Raw genomic sequence first — 19782 nt, 5'->3', positions numbered from 1 at the left:
GTGCACCTCTGATGTGGGTATAAAAGCACGGACATGTAGGCAATGGAATTAGTGTGGCAGTTGTGTCATGCTGAGGTCCGTGCGTTAAATGTCGCCACATTGACTATGGCGAAGTTATTACCAAATGTGTCCAAACAGGACCAATGTACTGCTATTCTGTTCTTGGCTGCCGAAGGATAAACCCCGGTAGACATCCATCGGAGAATGAAGACTGTGTATGGGGCAACATGTCTGTCAAAAAGCACCATTGCGAAACGGTGCACCAAGTTTCGTGCGGGACGCATTTCGACACAAGATGCCGGTCGATTTGAGAGACCACCCTCATCCATTAAGGACAACAAAAAGCGGGCGGTGGATAAAGCAATTAGTGCGGACCAGCGCATAACAATTTGTGTGCTAGCAGTGGATCTTGACATCAGCTTCGGTAGCGTGCAACACATTATCCGGCAGGAGTTTGGCTATCGGAAGGTCTGCAGCCGATGTATACCCCAGGCGTTGAATGCCAAACAATAAGCACACCGGACGGCTGTTTGCCTGCAACACCTGATGCATTTCAATGTGGAAGGCAACACATTCCATTGAGCACATTGTTGCAGGCAACGAAAGCTGGTGTCAGTGGCACCACTGGGAACTGGAATCGAAAGCGTCGACTGTGCAGTGTTGTCGTCCATCGTCCCCTTGCCCCAAGAAGTTCAAGAGCCAGCCGTTGGCGGGAAAGGTTATGCTCGCCCTGTTCTTTGATTACCGGGGCCCACTGCCGATTGATTTCAAGGAACCTGGTGTCTCCATCACTGGAGAATGGTACTGCACAACACTGGAGAAATTATGGTAGGCAATTAAGGCGAAACGTCTGGGGAAACTGCACCAAGGGGTCCTGCTGCTTCATGATAACGCTCTTCCCCTTACTGCAAAGATCGTCACGCGGAAGGTATGCCAACTCAAGTGGTAGGCACTCGAGCACTCTCCCTATAATCCTGATCTCTCCCCATGCGATTATTACACCTTCGGTTCCCTCAAAAATGCCTCAAATTGTTAATGCTTCCTGTCGGAAGAGGATGTGCAGCAGGTGGTTACAGACTTCTTCACGCAGCAGGAAACAGTGTTTTACCACATGGGGATCTTCAACCTGGTGCGTCATTGAGATGAGTGCCTCAATGTTCGAGGAGATTTTGCCTGATTGGCATCCCGATTTTGGACTGTATGGCTGACAAACTGAAACTTTTCGATAGCCCCTAATAATTAGTGTTTTCAAGACCGTAGAGCTTTAAAGTTACATTAACAGAGTCGACACTGGAAAGTATGGCTTACTTCTTAGCAAAATATTAATATCTTTTTTTTTTTGCTAGGGGCTTTACGTCGGACCGACACAGATAGGTCTTATGGCGACGATAGGATAGGAAACGACTAGGAGTTGGAAGGAAGCGGCCGTGGCCTTAATTAAGGAACAGCCCCAGCATTTGCCTGGTGTGAAAATGGGAAACCACGGAAAACCATTTTCAGGGCTGCCGATAGTGGGATTCGAACCTACTATCTCCCGGATGCAAGCTCACAGCCGTGCGCCTCTATGCGCACGGCCAACTCGCCCGGTAATATTAATATCAGTAACTATTAGTAACAGTACTAATTATTTTCTTACAGGTATGTTATAGTGTCCCATCTGTTATATTTAATGTTTCAACTGGCTGAATAACTTAAAAGTTGTATTATTTGAGAATGAGGAAACAATATAATTTTTCATTACAGTTGAAATAGTATAGAGTGCATTATGAATGGTGTTAGCTTGTAACCATGTTTTGCTGTGTTCATTTTGCAGAATGCAAAAAAAGGCATCTACAGTCTTATTCTGGACAAATTATTGTAATTAGTACACTTTCATTGTGAGTATTTCTTTTACAATATTAAAACATAGTAACAAATACCAAATCACGAACTACAAAGTTCACAGAATGATTTGTGAATTCTGTAAGGAATGTCTCGTACCGTACATTGTTCTTTCTTCCCAATTAGTCATAGATGCATAAAGATGGAATAATTCAAGAGAGAGAAAAAGACAGAAAGAATCCTGCACCAAGCAGGACAGGTTAATGACGACGATAACAACAACAACAACAACATAATAATAATAATAATAATAATAATAATAATAATAATAATAATAATAATAATAATAATAATGATCAAGTAAGCTTATAGTTTTAGGTGACTTGATATCATGATCATACACGCAGGACAGAGATTTGTGATTTTTCATTTTAGAAATCCCAGATGGACTGGCTGGGATTTGAATTGCAGCCAGATTTAATCATGATGATGATGATGAATAAAAACTGCAGTGAAGGAGGATATGGCTGGTGTCTCTGCGACACTGGCACAAGACAGAAATAAGTTCAGGACATGGATTCATGGGTTACAGGATCTTCTGGAAAGAGTGAGAAGATGACCTAATGCAAAGTGGTCCGAAGAGTGAAGAACTGCACTCTCAATCAACATAAGGTAGTACTGGAAATCCAAAAAGGCTGAGAAGTGTTAACCGTGGTCCTAAGAGGCCAAAGCGATATGTTAAAATAAATGCTTAATGCCCCTTCAATATATTTTAAGAGATGCTAGGGTGTTAGAATTTAATCCTGAAGGATTTCCTTAACTAACGGGAAACCAATGACATGGAGTTTTCACATTAAAACACTCAGATGTCGCCAACATCTATATATATAAAAAAGAGTTTTGTCTGTACATTGCTCAGAATTTGGAAAGAATGGTATTTCTGTATCGGTCATGTCCACAGTAACAAGAAAATGCATTTTTTACTTTTCCGTAATTTCTGTCTGTCTGTCTGTCTGTATGTATGTATGTACACGCATCATGAGAAAACGGCTGAAGAGAATTTAATGAAAATCGGAATGTAAAGTCGGGTGATGAACCGCTACAATCCAGGCTATAAATTATTTTAATCACGCTGAGTGAAATGGTAGTTTAGGGGAAGGCCTGAAATTTAATTCTCAAATATTTATGTTATTAGTGGTCGTATCTTAATGAAAATCGCTAGACAAAGATGGGAAATAATTCGCTACAATATAGGCTATACACGCTGAGAAAAATGGTAGTTTAGGGGAAGGCCTAAAATTTAATTGTCAATTATTTTATTAGTGGTCGTATCTTCACGAAAATTGGTATGCAAAGTCGGGGAATATGTCGCTATAATCTAGGCTATCAATAATGTTATTCACACTGAGTGAAATGGTAGTTTAGGGGAAGGCCTGAAATGTAATCTATTTATATATAAAATAAGAGTTTTGTCTGTACATTGCTCAGAATTTGAAAAGAATGGTATTTCTGTATTGGTCATGTCCACAGTAACAAGGAAATGCATTTTTTTATTTTCCGTAATTTCTGTCTGTCGGTCTCTCTGTCTGTCTGTATGTACACGCATCAATAGAAAACGGCTGAAGAGAATTTAATGAAAATCGGTATGTAATGTCGGGTGATGAACCACTGCAATCTAGGCTACAAATTATTTTATTCACGTTGAGTGAAACGGTAGTTTAGGGGAAGGCCTGAAATGTAATTCTCAAATAAGTTATTTATGTTATTAGTGGTCGTATCGATAAATACTACATAACTAACGTAACTTTATTTATGTCGTAAGTTAGTAGTAGTTATCAGCGCCGAGTCACGAGAAAATGGGTAAACAGAATTTAGTGAAAATCAGTATGTAAAGTCTGAGAATAAGGAACTACAGTCTACGATATAAATAATTTTGTAGGACACCCTAATATCACAGAGTGGAAAGAAAACTAATATGAAGGCCTGCAATATAGAAAGCTCATAAACTTTATCAACAATAACATTACATTGACCATTGTTTGTTGTGATGTGCTTTTTGTCTTCTGTTTCCTCTCATCCCCGATAGATAGGATTACTGCAGCGTACCGAGGTTTTTTTAAATTTGCTTGACGTCGCACCAACACAGGTAGGTCTTATGGCGACGATGGGATAGGAAATGAATAGTGGTGTGAAGGAAGCGGCCTTGGCTTTAAGGTACAGCCTGGTGTGACTGGTGTGAAAATGGGAAACCATGGAATACCATCTTCAGGGTTGCCGGCAGTGGGGTTCGAATCCACTATCTCCCGGATGCAAGCACACAGCTGCGCACCTGTAACGACACGGGCATCTCGCCTGGTCGTACCGACTGTAACAGCCTGCGTGTATATTGGCGGGAAGTAGCTGGGGAGTAAGATAACTTTCTTCTTTAGCATGCCATTCCTCTGGTTCATACATTTTTCTGATATATCTGGTGCGTAACACACTGGTTCATCATAGTATTCGAGCTATTCAATCCCTACTCTGAGGCACTGATTGGAATGAGTAGTGTGCATATTTAACAGAATAATGACAGAGGGGTGTTCACGGCAGTCTGCGACCTGGTTATTCCAGTTCTGGAACTTTGGACTGTTAGATCAGCACCGTAGTATTGTTCGTTGAAAGTGAGAAAGTGTGCGGTTTTTCATTTGAGCGAGTATTTTATATGATAACATTGCTTTTAATTACTACATTCCTACTGACGTTTTTGTAATGACCTATGTTGACTTCAGTTAGGAAAACCACCAAGTCAGTCTTTCTGAGAATCCCGTAGCGAAGCACGGGTACATCAGCTAGTAAAAATATAAAATACTTTTCTCCCTTCTCAATACTTCACATTTTATTATATTACCTCCTGTACATGTTTTGAGAGCTCAACTGCTCCCTTCCTCAACGGTGCAAAACATCGAACAAAAATCCTTGGACCTGATACATTTATACAATACAGTCATCAATAAGACAAATTATACTTAGAATCTTGAAGTTGTTAAAACATCCCTTCAGTGTCTAAAATGTTCACTTATTCTTACTATGTCATTTAGCAAAACTTTTAAAAAATAAAATAATTTTCAAATCACAAAATGAATAAAACCTATTTAGTTACTATATACTAAAATTTGAAAGGCCGTCTGTTCTGTTCTTGAAAACTAATCCGTTCCTTAAATCCTTATTTACACCCATAAAATAAAACATACATGTTTCTTAATCTGTAATTCAAATGTAGCCTTCGTGACTAAGGCGACAGCGCGCTGGCCTCTCACCGCTGAATACCGTGGTTCAAATCCAGGTCACTCTATGTGAGATTTGTGCTGGACAAAGCGGAGGCGGGACAGGTTATTCTCCGGGTACTCCGGTTTTCTCTGTCATCTTTCATTCCAGCAACACTCTCATTAATCACTGCCCCAGAGAAGTGCGACAGGCCTCGGCAGCCAGCACAATTCCTATCCTTGCCGCAAGTTGGTTGGTTCATTCATCCCATCCCTGACCTGATCACTGCCTAGAAAACAGGTTGTAGGTTTTCATTTTCAATCTGTAATTAAAATATCTTATATACCGGATTCCAATGTTGGATGCGCTTGTGAACTGTTGGCTGTTGAGAGAGCTCTTGCATTATTGTAGTGATAAAGTAGTTAAAACCTATTGAAATTGTTTAATTTTGTGTGTATGTGATCCATTTTGTGCTATTTATATATTGGTGTTTAGTGCTTGTTGGTAGAAATTGGGAATAGTGATATTTATTTGAGTTTTATAACAAGTAATTCAGTTGGTTTTCAGTAGATTAAGTTTTCTAGGTTAAGTAGGCTAGCTTGGTGTACCTTCTTTCGAATTTAGGTTTAGGAAATACTATAGGTAATAATATTAACTTAAATTTTTAAATATCTGTAGGTTTGTTGGTTAATACAAAGGCAGATTATCATAAGGAGTTGTAACTTCTGCCGCAACTTTTCCGGTATGTTGTATAGATATCCGTTCAAACTATCATGAAGGTAGTAATTTATAAAATTAAATAACACGATACGCCTGTAAACTTCGATTTAAGAAGAAGTTAAAAATAATACATGGCAATTTCACTGGATAATTACAGTACCTAACAGTTTTTGGATTGTTGACGATTGTTGCTGCATTCCAATGAGATCAAAGAGTAGGCTACATGCACATGGTACTTGTGTAAACAAATACAAAATCAGCTGATTACTTTATTCCGATAATTTGTAGTCTAAGTTCCTGACATACTTTGTACTTTGAACCTTTGTTTATCCATCGAGTAAAAGTTAATAATCAAATTCCTATATCCCAATAATATTGCAGTTCAAGCCCCCGGTGTAGTTTCAACAGAAATTATTGCAGACAACCTCTTATTTTTCAGCATTTAAGGAGACATTTTATTCTCCGTTCCGCGTAGTAGGGAAAATAATAGCAATCCACCAGCGGTAAAATTTAGATAACCACATTTCAGTTGAGAATTGTAGTGTAGATACAGTACGGTATCTTGTCTGCTAAATTCGTGTGTATCTATTAGAGCAAAGTACTAATAATAATAATAATAATAATAATAATAATAATAATAATAATAATAATAATAATAATAATAATAATAATATGTCTAAACATTTAGCTTTGTTAGTAACCTTTGACTACAGTAGTTCTTGCAAATTTCAAACTTGAATTTTCATTTCTTCTGCGCTTAGTAGTGACATACGGTACCAGTATTGTAATTAGGATACGTCTGAACGTAGTTTAAAATTATTTTAGTGTACTGTACAGTAGTACACGAGTAATATCTTATTAGAAATTAGCGTGCTTATTTTATTATTGTAAAATATTTGTGCAGTATAGTAGAGGTTTCGCCTGCTGCCATTTCTTGATGGATACAGTACTTTTGTATCCATCTCTTGGCACAGGCCAGAGTAAAGTGTAGCCTTCACCGAAGTCCCAGTCTCATCCATGGCTGTGACAATATGGAAGCTGCTGGGGTATGGGTGGTGCTGTGTAATGACATTCAGAGCATGACTGGTGTATCTGAGTGTTATGAAAGGTGTTGGCCATAGGGTCAGTCGTGCTGCAATAGCACTTTCTGACCCAGCGAGGAAAGCAATGGCAAACTACCTCACTCCTCGTCTTGCCTAGTACGCCTCATTTTGGTGCTGCCATTGGTTTTTGCGGTTTCCTTATAACTGCTTAACTTTTGGTGGTGCTATTTGAGGATCCAACCAGCCTCTGGGCTGATGACCTAACAGACAGACAGACAGACAGACAGACAGACAGACAGACAGACAGACAGACAGACATAATAGAGGTATCTGCAGAAACTCTCTTACTAGAATTCTGTTGTAATTAGGATAGACTTAACTGCAGTTTAGAATTGTGTAATTCTTGTGTATTCCTTTCGGTATTCAGTAATTAACAGCAGTTTTTATCCTGTTAGGGTATTGTAGGATAAAAATAGAGTACGACTAAGTAGTATTGTAGTGTAGTATTATATTAATTACCTTATTGTCGTGTGATCTTTGAGTACTATCCTAGACAATGTTTCTTTTAGTTGAATTTTTTTTTGCACACAAGTTATTTTATTTTTCCTTTTCTTTTCAATTTTTCCGTAAAGAATGGCTAAGGAGTGCAAGTGGGTGTGGTGAGGCATTGAGGGGTATAAGGGAGGAGTTGGAGAGTTTGAGGGAGAAAATTAGGATTCTCACAGAAAACAGGAAGGAAAGTAAGCCTCCCTCAAACGATGTACAGGTTACAGTAGGTGTAAAAGAAGGATGGGAAGGAAAGGGAGGAATTGTAGAAGACAGGTGGTCTAATGTTCTAAGGGGAAGGAAACTGCAGAATAAGGGCTCTATTCAGGATCAGAATTCAGGACAGGTGTCTGTGAGAAATTGGTACGAGTCACTCCAGGTTGAACAGCAGAGGGAAGATGAGGAACAGGGAACTGTTGCTGAGATATGTGGAAGTAGGAGGAAGGGAAAAGGTAGGAAAGGGAAACATAGAGTAAAGGATAGGAAAAGACGTGTTGAACAGGGTCATGGGCGGGAGAAAAGGAAGGAGCTTCTGCATCTATAAGGAAAGATGGGGCTAACCAGGAGGGGAGGGGATCAAATGAGGTGGGCAGGGTTGAGGTTTTGGTCATGGGGTATTCCATCGTTAGACATGTGGGGAAGGTGTATGGAGGAAAGGGAACCAGGGTAGAGTGTTATCCAGGAATTAGCTTGAGGCAGATGTTGAGGAAAGTAGAGGAGAAGGAGAAAGTGGCAGTGTTTCACGTTGGTACCAACAACGTAAGGCAAACTGGTATACGTACCAACATAGTTGGGGATGTGTGGAATCTGGTAAATGCAGCAGGGGTGAAATTTAAGGGTGTGGAGATTGTTATCAGTGGAATACTGTATAGGAGGGATACTGGGGATTTAAATGAGACTATGGAGTGGGTATGTGGGAAACTGGGAGTGAAATTTCTAGATTCTAATGGGTGGGTAGGAGATAGGGATCTGCGCTCAGATTGCCTTCACTTAAACTGCAGTGGCACGTATAAGTTAGGAAATTTGTTTGGAAGGGTAACAGGGAGGTACATTCAGGGAAATGGGGTGGTCTAGGGAGTGGTAGTAAGGGTAAAGAGATCTGGAAATCAAGTAGGGATGACATAAACATGTTAGTGTTGAACTGTAGAAGTACTGTAAAGAAAGGAATAGAATTAAGTAATTCAATAGATATATACTTACCAGATATTGTAATAGGAGTTGAATCATGGCTGAGAAATGATATAATGGATGCAGAAATTTTCTCATGGAACTGGAGTGTGTATTGTAGAGATAGGATAGGAATGGTGGGAGAGGGAGTATACATTCTGTGGAAGAAGAATTTGGAAACTACGGAAAAGTTAAAGATGACAAACATGAAATTCTAGCTGTAAGGCTCATTTCTAAATGATGATAATTTTGTGTGGCTATTACTAGCCGAGTGCAGCCCTTGTAAGGCAGACCCTCCGATGAGGGTGGGCGGCATCTGCAATGTGTAGGTAACTGCGTGTTATTGTGGTGGAGGATAGTGTTGTGTGTGGTGTGTGAGTTGCAGGGATGTTGGGGACAGAACCAACACCCAGCCCCCGGGCCATGGAATTAACCAATGAAGGTTGAAATCCCCGACCCGGCCGGGAATCAAACCCGGGACCCTCTGAACCGAAGGCCACTACGCTGACCATTCAGCCAACGAGTCGGACGTTTCTAACGATAATAGGCAACTTGATGTCATTGGATTGTACAGACCGGGAAAGGGTAGCGCTGACATGGATACAGAATTATTTGATAAAATAATCAGCAATGTGGGAAATGACATGGAAAGGAATGTGATTATAGCGGGAGATCTAAATTTACCAATTGTTAATTGGGAAGGAAATGCGAATGACAAGAAGCATGACCAACAAATTTCAAATAAGCTAATATGAGAAGGATGGTGCTAATGATGGTACTACGCCAACCTATCGCCGTGGTAAGTCTGAGAGCTTTATTGATATCACCACCTGCAGTGCTAGGCCATTTCCATTTGTTTCTGACTGGATTAACAAAAACCCAACGACTGATCATGAGCTAATTAAAACAGAAATTAGTGATACAAGATGTCCAATGTCAAAAAGAGAGAGATGTTCCACCTATTCAATACAATAATAAACTGTTACACAAATTAATGTTGCAAAATTTTTAATATGGTTTGGGACCGGTTTCGACACATATCCATGTCACCATCAGCCGATACAAAAATGGCAAGAAGTCAACACACAAAAAACATTAAAGGGTAATTGTAACACTTATGACACTTTCTTGAAGAATTAATAATTGAAGTTCATGAAGCACTTTTCAGTGAAGATAATTTTTGTAGATATCGAGATCTACAGCAAGAGTGCTCAAGAACCTAAGATACCGTACAATATCAACTGACGCTGCCCTTATTATTTCTGGTATAGAACCTCTGCATCTCACAGGACTCAGCATGTCAACTTCTCTCAACTTTAAGAACAACAGAAGGAGTGGATCTTTAACTGACTGTACATCATACTGCCGCCGGACATCCAGCAGATTATATGAGCTCTGTATTTTACCACCCATGTACTAGGGATCACAGCCATTCAATATACACAGATGGTTCTAGCATTTCCAGCAGCAAAACACTAGTGGGCTGCGCCTTCGTGATATATGAGGGTGAAGACGAAGTTCATTCTGAGAAAAGAATACTGTTCTGTGTTTCAAGCCGAGCTGCTTGCAATATTGAAAGCAGTTGAGTGGTGCATAAACAAAAATACGTGTGCAATTATACTCGGTGACTCACAAGCGGCTCTGAACTCCATAAAAGATAAATATAATTTACACAATTTGGCAGTACACGCGAGAGAGAATATTTCAAAGTACAATAATCATATATGTTTCGGTCGGGTGTGAGGCCATTCCACCATAAAAGGGAACGAAAGAGCTGACCAATTGGCCAAAGACGCTTGTAATTTTAACTTGTCAGAGAGTTATACTAAATGCCCAATTTCTTTTGTCAAAGGAACTGTAAAGGATGAAATGCTCTCTCGTTGGAATGAACTGTGGTTAGCAAGCAAAAATGGCTTAGTAACCAAAGAATTGTTTTTTCCAAATGTATATAGTAGGCTGGGATGTAAATATATAGTGTGCAACTTTTATTTAACACAAGTGCTTTCAGGACATGGTAAATTCAATGCTTACTTCGAGCGATTCAAAATTCCAACACAAAACAGCTCACAGTGTTTCTGTACTGAAGACATTCAAACTCTAGAATACATTCTGTTCAACTGTCCACATTTGAGAGAGCACATTCTGAACTTAAGATGCATTTGTTTATCTGCAGTTGCTATTTTGAAAAACCATTAAAATTCATATTTTATAAAAACTGCTGCTCTTTTCAATTTTCAGAATTTACTGATTATGTATTTAAACACAAATAATTTGATATTGTCTGCTTATTAGCTGTTTAACATATATATTGTATTTATTATGATCTGGTATTTTAAATATTAGTACTCTAGTATTAAGGATCGTATGTATCATACTTTTGTCTTTCCATTTCTGTTCATGTCTATTTTACTGTTTATGTATTGAATTTTATCAGAGAAATTGTATATTTTGTATAAACTACAACCCTAACATAACTTATGGTAAAATAGGGTTCACAGCACTTTAGAGATTAAGTAAAATAATACTATGGGAAGGACAGCTGATTCAGAAAGTGATGGAACCAACTAGAGGGGACAATATTCTGGACATGGTGCTGGTAAAATCAGATGAGCTCTATAGAGAAACCCAAGTAACAGATGGTATTAGTGACCATGAAGCTGTTTTTGTCGTAGTTAAAAATAAATGTGATAGAAAGGAAGGTCTTACAAGTAGGACTATTAGGCAGTACCATATGGCTGATAAGGCAGGTATAAGGCAGTTTAAAAAAAGTAACTATGATTGGTGGAAAATGGTAAATAAAAATGTAAAACAGACTCTGAGATGGGTTTAAAGCAATTGTTGAGGAATGTGAAAACAGGTTTGTACCTTTCAAGGTGGTAAGGAGTGGTAAAGACCCATCTTATTATTATAGAGAAATAAAGAGACTAAGAAAGAGGTGCAGACTGGAAAGAAATAGTTAGAAATGGTTATGGAAGTAAAGAGAAATTGAAGGAACTTACTAGGAAATTGAATCTAGCAAAGAAGTCTGCTAAGGATAACATGATGGCAAGCATAATTGGCAGTCATACAAATTTTAGTGAAAAATGGAAGAGTATGTATGGGTACTTTAAGGCAGAAACAGGTTCCAAGAAGGACATTCCAGGAATAATTAATGAACAAGGGGAGTGTGTATGTGAGGATTTTCAAAAGGCAGAAGTGTTCAGTCAGCAGTATGTAAAGATTGTTGGTTACAAGGATAATGTCCAGATAGAGGAGGTGATGAATGTTAAAGAAGTATTAATATTTACATATGATAACAATGACATTTACAATAAGATACAAAATATGAAAAATAGAAAAGCGGCTGGTATTGATAAGATTTCAGGGGATATACTAAAGACAATGGGTTGGGATATAGTACCATATCTGAAGTACTTATCTGATTGTTGTTTGGCTGAAGGAGCTATACCAAATGAGTGGAGAGTTGCTATAGTAGCCCCTGTGTATAAAGGAAAGGGTGATAGACATAAAGCTGAAAATTACAGGCCAGTAAGTTTGACATGCGTTGCATGTATGCTTTGGGAAGGCATTATTTCTGATTACATTAGACGTGTTTGCGAAATTAATAACTGGTTTGATAGAAGGCAGTTTGGTTCTTCCACTGAATCTCAACTTGTAGGATTCCAGCAAGATACAGAAGACTTCTTGGATTCAGGAGGTCAAATGGACTGTATCGCGATTGACCTGTCTAAAGCATTCGATGGGGTGGATCATGGGAGACTACTGGCAAAAATGAGTGCAATTGGAATAGACAAAAGAGTGACTGAATGGGTTGCTATATTTCTGGAAAATAGATCTCAGAAAATTGGAGTAGGTGAAGCTTTATCTGACCCTGTAATAATTAAGAGGGCAATTCCTCAAAGCAGTATTATTGGACCTTTCTGTTTCCTTATATATACACTGACTTAGCAAATGTCATGGGATAGTCACCTAATAGTATGTGGGGCCTCCTTTGGCCCTGCGAACTGCAGTGAGACGCCATGGAAGTGAGTCGACAAGTCCCTGGTAGTCCTCTGGACGCAGCTGACACCAAATCGTTTGCAGAGCGGCCGCAAATGATGGTCTGTTCGTGGGTGCAGGATGCATGGCACGGATCCTGCGTTCCAGGACATCCCGGATATGCTCAATAGGGTTTATATCGGGGCTTCTGGGTGGCCATGGCAGTTGTTGGACCTCTACTGCATGTTCCTGGAACCATTCCCGGGCGAAGTGGGAGCAATGTGGCGGAGTGTTATCATCTTGAAACACCGCAGAACCGTCTGGGCGCCGGAAGGCCAAAAATGGGTGGAGATGGTCTCCGAGCAGCTCAACATACCGCATACCATTCAAAGTCTCTTCCAGAACAACTAGGGGGCCTCTTCCATACCAGGAAAACACACCCCAGACCATAACAGAGACACCAGCGCCCTTTTTTTTTTTTGCTATGGGCTTTACGTCGCACCGACACAGACAGGTCTTATGGCGACGATGGGATAGGGAAGGCCTAGGAGTTGGAAGGAAGCGGCCGTGGCCTTAATTAAGGTACAGCCCCAGCATTTACACCAGCGCCCTGGACCACACCTTCGAGGCAGGCGGGATCCATCGCTTCATGTGGTCTGCGCCATACACGGTGCCTCCCATCGGCATGGTGCAATTGAAATCGTGATTTGTCCAACCATATCACGTTACACCATTGTTCCAGTGTCCATCCCTGGTGACTGGCGACAAATGTGCGTCGTCGTGTCCGACGACGTTGGGTTAACAGTGGCACCCGTGTGCGGCGCTGGCTCCCATACCCCATACAACCCATGTTCCTGCGGAGTGTCCACTGGGAGACGTGTCTGGCACGGCCTGTATTGAATTGAGCCATGATTTGTTGCACGGTCGCCCGTCTGCCGCTATTGACAATCCGTCTCAGATGTTGCCGGTCACGGTCATCGTGGGTGGCTGGACGGCCGGTCATTCGTCTGTTGTGGACGGTGACACCCGCATTCAACCATTCACGATACACCCTGGACACGGTTGATCGTGTGAAGCCGAATTCCCGCACCACTTCCGAAATCGCACTTCCCATCCGTCAGGCACCGACCACCATACCCCGTTCGAACGGTGTAAGCTCACGACGACGTTCCATGTTACACCTGTCATATACACAACCACTGCTCACAAGGTATCCTATACAACTGCTGCTGGCACAGGGGGCGTGTGGTGCACAGACAACACACCTGCGCATTAGTGCTCCACTATCCCATGACATTTGCTCAGTCAGTGTATATAAATGATATGAGTAAAGAAGTGGAATCAGAGGCAAGGCTTTTTGCGGATGATGTTATTCTGTATAGAGTAATAAATAAGTTACAAGATTGTAAGCTACTGCGACATGACCTCGATAATGTTGTGAGATGGATAGCAGGCAATGGTATGATGATAAACGGGGTTAAAAGTCAGGTTGTGAGTTTCACAAATAGGAAAAGTCCTCTCAGTTTTAATTACTGCGTTGATGGGGTGAAAGTTCCTTTTGGGGATCATTGTAAGTAATCACATAAATGGGACTGTAAATAAAGGGTACAGATCTCTGCACATGGTTATGAGGATGTTTAGGGGTTGTAGTAAGGATGTTAAGGAGAGGGCATATAAGTCTCTGGTAAGACCCCAACTAGAGTATGGTTCTAGTGTATGGGACCCTCACCAGGATTACTTGATTCATGAACTGGAAAAAATCCAAATAAAAGCAACTCTATTTGTTCTGGGTGATTTCGAGCAAAAGAGTAGCATTACAAAACTGTTGCAAAGTTTGGGTTGGGAAGACTTGGGAGAAGGTATACGAGCTGCTAGACTAAGAGGTATGTTCCGAGCTGTCAGTGGATAGATGGCTGGAATGACACAAGTAGACAAATAAGTTTGAGTGGTGTCTTTAAAAGTAGGAAAGATCACAATATGAAGATAAAGTTGGAATTCAATAGGACAAATTGGGGCAAATATTCATTTATAGGAAGGGGAGTTAGGGATTGGAATAAGTTAGCAAGGGAGATGTTCAATAAATATCCAATTTCTTTGAAATCATTTAAGAAAAGGCTAGGGAACAACAGATAGGGAATCTGCCACCTGGGCAACTGCCTTAAATGCAGATCAGTAATTGATTGATTGATCAATGAAAACCATGTGGAGATCTTTGTAAGTGCACAATGTTTCTCCACCAGTATTCACAGAGTTTGTATCGCATCAAGAGTTGAGTCTCCACTTGTGAAGCAACATTGGTTCCTATGGATGTTTGTAACTGTTTTTGATGCAATTGGCGATGACACATTCCCAAATTTTTAATGGGTGTGAGGTGAGTTTAATGCCTTTATAGTTCCTGCATTCTCTGACATCTCCCTTCTGCTTGAAGCTAGGCACAAGGCAGCTTTGGCAAAATTGCTCTGGTGTGAATGCACCAGCAAGGATCTTATTAAACATCTTAATAAGTCAATCAATTCCTTCAGTACCCAGAACCTTCCACAGCTCAGATGGAATGTCATGAGGTCCTACTGATTTGCCGTCCTTCATTTTTGATACAGCTGTCTGAACTTTGGCCGGGGTGAACATAGGCATAGGGCCCTGCACAGGACATTGAGGAACCGCTATGTCCCTGGGGAATTCTTCATTTAGCAACTCGGTGAATTGTTCCTGCCAACGTTTTTTTATCCGTTTCTTTTGTAAGAAGGTTGCCTGTTCTATCAATATATTTTGTGGCAGGAATGCTTTTCACGCTTGGCAGCAATCTTACAGATTTGGCTCACACCTTCTGGAGTATCTAGGCCTTCATAGAATCCTTGAACAGCCTCTTGTTTAGCTTAGGCCACAATCAGTTTTGCAGATTTCTTAACCGCCTTGTATCTCAACTCGAGCTGCAAACCTTCTAGGCTGTTCCTGGACTTCTATCACTCTTTGAAAGCAACTCCACTCTTTGAAAGCAACTTTCTTCTCCTTTAGTTCCTCCTGAACTTCTTCCTTCTTCCTTCCACCACCACCACCACCACCACCACCACCACCACCACCACCACCACCACGTCTCCTTGTTGATCTTCAGTCTCCTTTTTGAGACTCCGAAATGTTGTCTAGCTGTCACTGTACAGTGACTTTGAAATCTTTCCCACTGGCAATCTGCACTGATGCAGTCTTCTGTATCATGGGTAACGTACAGTACAGTAATGTGCAGTAGAGTCCGATTAACATATAAACATTGTAACTTCAATTTTAACAAAAATGTTGCTTACGATACAATACTCTTTTGCCTTTCCAGGGATGATATTGTGATAGCAAAACTGAGAGTGGAAAAAAATGGAAAAATTAAATGAAATCATAAAATAATAGTGAGGAAATCAAAAGATAAGAATATACAGGAAGAATTTCTGGAGAGACTGAAACAACAAATTTCAGCTACTGAAGTAAAAAATGTGGAAGATGAATGGTGCAACTTCAAAAGGGCATTTGTAAGTGGGACAGAGTGTGCCTGTGATAGAACATTGATCAGAGTGAAAGAAAAGAAGACACCATGGTGGAATGGGAAAGTAAGAGAAGCAGTGAAAGAAAAGTAGAAAGCACGGCAAGAATGGAATGGAGATTTAAAAAAAAAGAAAGCAAAAGGAAGTATCCTGATAATAATAAAAGGAAGTGTAAGAAATTGGTAAAAGAAGAAAAGTTAGGAAGAATTTATTTTTATTTTTTTTTGCTAGGGGCTTTACGTCGCACCAACACAGATAGGTCTTATGGCGACGATGGGATAGGAAAGGCCTAGGAGTTGGAAGGAAGCGGCCGTGGCCTTAATTAAGGTACAGCCCCAGCATTTGCCTGGTGTGAAAATGGGAAACCACGGAAAACCATCTTCAGGGCTGCCGATAGTGGGATTCGAACCTACTATCTCCCGGATGCAAGCTCACAGCCGCGCGCCTCTACGCGCACGGCCAACTCGCCCGGTAGGAAGAATTTACACAAAAGATGGAAACTGATGGAGCTGGCAGTAAAAGAACGCTAAATAATAGGAAAGAGAGAGTTTATACAAAGCTGAAAAAAAGAGGAATGTGGAGAATTGATAACACATGCAGAAGAAATATTAGTATAAGGAAGATGGAAGTAGTATTTTGATAAACTGCTGAATGTGAGAAATTGTGCAGAGAAGACGGTAGTAATACAGTGTAATGACTCAACAGTAGAAGATGATATAAATCATGTCAGAGGTGGAATTAGCAGTCCGTAAAATGAAAATGGGGAAGACACCAGGAATGGATGAAATTAGTGTGGAAGTGATAAAGGCTGTTCAGCCTGTTGGACTACAATGGGTGTACAGATTGTTACAGTGCATATGGAAACAGAAACATGTACCAGAAAACAGAGGAAAGGGAATAATGATACCAGTCTTTAAGATGGGGGACAAAAAAGTGTGTGATAACTATATAGGAATCACATGCTTATCACAAGTGGCAAAAATACTGGAAAGAATATTAGAGAGGAGAATGAGAAGAATGGTAGGAGAGCTGCAAGAGGAACAGTATAGCTTTAAATGGGAAGATCTATAGCAGACCCAATCTTCAGCATGAGGCAATTAATGGAAGAAAGTAGGGAATATGAAAAGGATCTGGTCATGACATTCATAGAGCTAACAAAGGCATATGTTATTATTGCCAGGGAGAAGGTGTGGAAAACCATGGCCAAAAAGAGACTGGGCACACAAACAGTAGAAATGATGCAAACAATGTACAAAAACTGTGTCAGCAGCATTCAGACTCCACTTGAAAAGATAAAATGGTTCAGAAATGAAACTCGACTAAGACAGGGAAGCGAGTTGTTGCCTTTTTATTGTTTCTAATGGTTATGGATGAAACTGTAAAGGAGACAAAGTAAGCATAAGCGAATAGGGAGACAAATTTATTACTGTTTGCAGATGATATTGTGGTCTGGGGAACAAACAGCAAAGAAGTACAAGAACAACTTAATGCACTGAACAAGAAAATTGAAAAGTATGGTATGAAAATCAGCACAGAAAAAAGTAAGACCATGGTCATATCAAGAGGAGAAAGATAAGGGAAAGGCATTGTGAAAATTGGATGTCACTTGAATATGTTGGCAGTTTCAAATACTTACCGAGTGAATTAATGCAGAATACAAGGCTGGACATGGAGCTTAGCAAGAGGGTGCAACAGGGCAATGCATTCTACCAGAGTGTAAGAAATCTTGTCTGGAATAAGGAAGTGTAAAGAGATAATGTACAAAATGTATTATGCACCCATACTGACCTATGCTGCTGAGAACTGGACAATGACAACTAGGGAGGAGAATAGAATTCAATCCATTGAAGTGCATACCTAAGAAGTATGATAGAAAAGACAAGGAAAAACAGATTGAGAAACGAAGATGTGAGAAAGGTCGGAATGGAAAACCTAAATCAGAATTTATAGGGGTAATCTAAGATGGTTTGGACATGTGAAAATGATGGAGGAGAAAGGAATACCAAAACAGATGACTGAGACAAAGTTTGAGGGAGAGAGAGTGAGAGGGATATCTAGAACAAGATGGATCAATTCAATAAAGAGGAGTGCAAGAAGAATAAAAAGAAGAAACCCGGACAAATGATGGAAGAGGAATGGTGGAAGGAGAAAGGAAGGTGGAGAAGTGCCATACATACCCCGACCTGGCAGAAGCTGGATAAGGGGAAAGGCAGAGGAAGATGAACACAGTTTTTGAAAAAAACACTGTTTTTAACACAAAATGTAGAGATACTCCTGGTCCCACAATGATAAGGTCCAGTGAACCCTTAAAACTTTAATAGAAAACAGTCTTAATACATTCTTACCTTTTACCACATTTTATATGGATAAAGAGGAACACAATTCCCAAAACGAGACATACTGTTCCAACAACAATGTAGGCTATACCAAGGAATGGGTTCTTTCCTCCCAGAAGCGAGGTGGTTGATAAAATCATACATTTTGTGCCACGAAATGTGTTCACTTGGTAACCTGAAAGAAGAAAAAGTATATGTTAATAACATATTCCAGTATGTACACACACTCGATATCAAAATAGACACTCAGCACACGAGAGTAAGTATGGTCAGTGGTTTTCTACATACATATTCCATTTCTATCTAATCAACAATAGTGAGTAAATCAGGAAGTTAATATCCACCAACATGTGCTCTGTAACAATTATGTTAATTTATAACTTTATCCTGAAGTGAAAAGGTAAATAATGAATTGCTAAATTTATGTATACTCCCTATGACATAGAACAGGATGTGTGTAAAAAGAAAAAACAGCACACACCAAAAATGAAATATTTTCCAGCCCTGGACCAGCAAGAAAAGAGCCTGATGAGTTGAAGATCACACTGCATCATGATTATGGAAGGCAAATAACTTGATAAAATAAAACATTTTTTTTCTACAATCTACTTTACATCGCACCAACACAGATAAGTCTTATGCTGACGATGGGATAGGAAAAGGCTGGAAGTGGGAAGGAAGCAGCTGTGGCCTTAATTAAGGTATAGACCCAGCATTTGCATGGTTTAAAAATGGGAATCCATGGAAAACCATCTTCAGGGCTGCCCACAGTGGGGTCCAAACCCACTACCTACCGAATGCAAGCTCACAGCTGCACACCGCTAACCCCATGGCCAACTCGCTCAGTTTCAAAAGAAAACTCTACATACCCATTATGCTTGCTGACAACTGCACAAGCTGAGAAGAGTGGTTATAATGCAAAGTGAATATTTCTTTAGTAACCAATGGGTCTCTCAATACTTATAGATTTACGATCTGAATACCAGAACCTTATTGCTGATGAAGGTATATGTTCATGACAACAGATGATCTACAGAGAGTTATTTTACTCTCAAGAAGATAATGTACCTACACAAAAAATTTGAAATACTACTACTATACTATATTGCTACACAGTATTTGAGATGAGCTGGAAAGCGCTCTTCAAAGCAAGCCTACATCTCTGTCTAACTTCTTGTATAACATGACACATTCATGTCCTTGTGCACAGCAATCTTGGACATTATTACCAACATCTTATAGAATATAAAACAAGACAAATTCAGAATGTTTTGATGCTAAATGAGACTCAACCTTCTACAGAGTGAAGAGATATGCTTCACTTCCGCAGAGTGTTTTGCTTATGGGCGAGCTCCCCCCTCGTTCGCCGGGCAGGGATGGCACAGAATGTAATCACATTTTGTT

The 19782-nt window shown here is 40.1% G+C and overlaps 1 protein-coding gene across 2 annotated transcripts in view; it reads right to left on the bottom strand.

Moving 5' to 3' along the window:
* Window positions 1–19782, bottom strand: part of LOC136864306 (cell cycle control protein 50A) — a 290752-nt gene that overhangs the window by 86187 nt on the left and 184783 nt on the right. For both annotated transcript variants that reach the window (XR_011017824.1, XM_067141117.2), the window contains exon 7: window positions 18388–18553. Coding sequence is in view for 1 of the 2 variants with exons in the window: in XM_067141117.2 (XP_066997218.1) it covers window positions 18388–18553 (166 nt within the window). In the remaining variant the exon portion in view is untranslated. The remainder of the gene's footprint in view (window positions 1–18387; window positions 18554–19782) is intronic.

The sequence above is a fragment of the Anabrus simplex genome, chromosome 2 (genome assembly GCF_040414725.1).
Source record: "Anabrus simplex isolate iqAnaSimp1 chromosome 2, ASM4041472v1, whole genome shotgun sequence".
Taxonomy (NCBI): Eukaryota; Metazoa; Arthropoda; class Insecta; order Orthoptera; family Tettigoniidae; genus Anabrus; species Anabrus simplex.
This window is presented reverse-complemented; position numbering and strand designations above follow the sequence as displayed.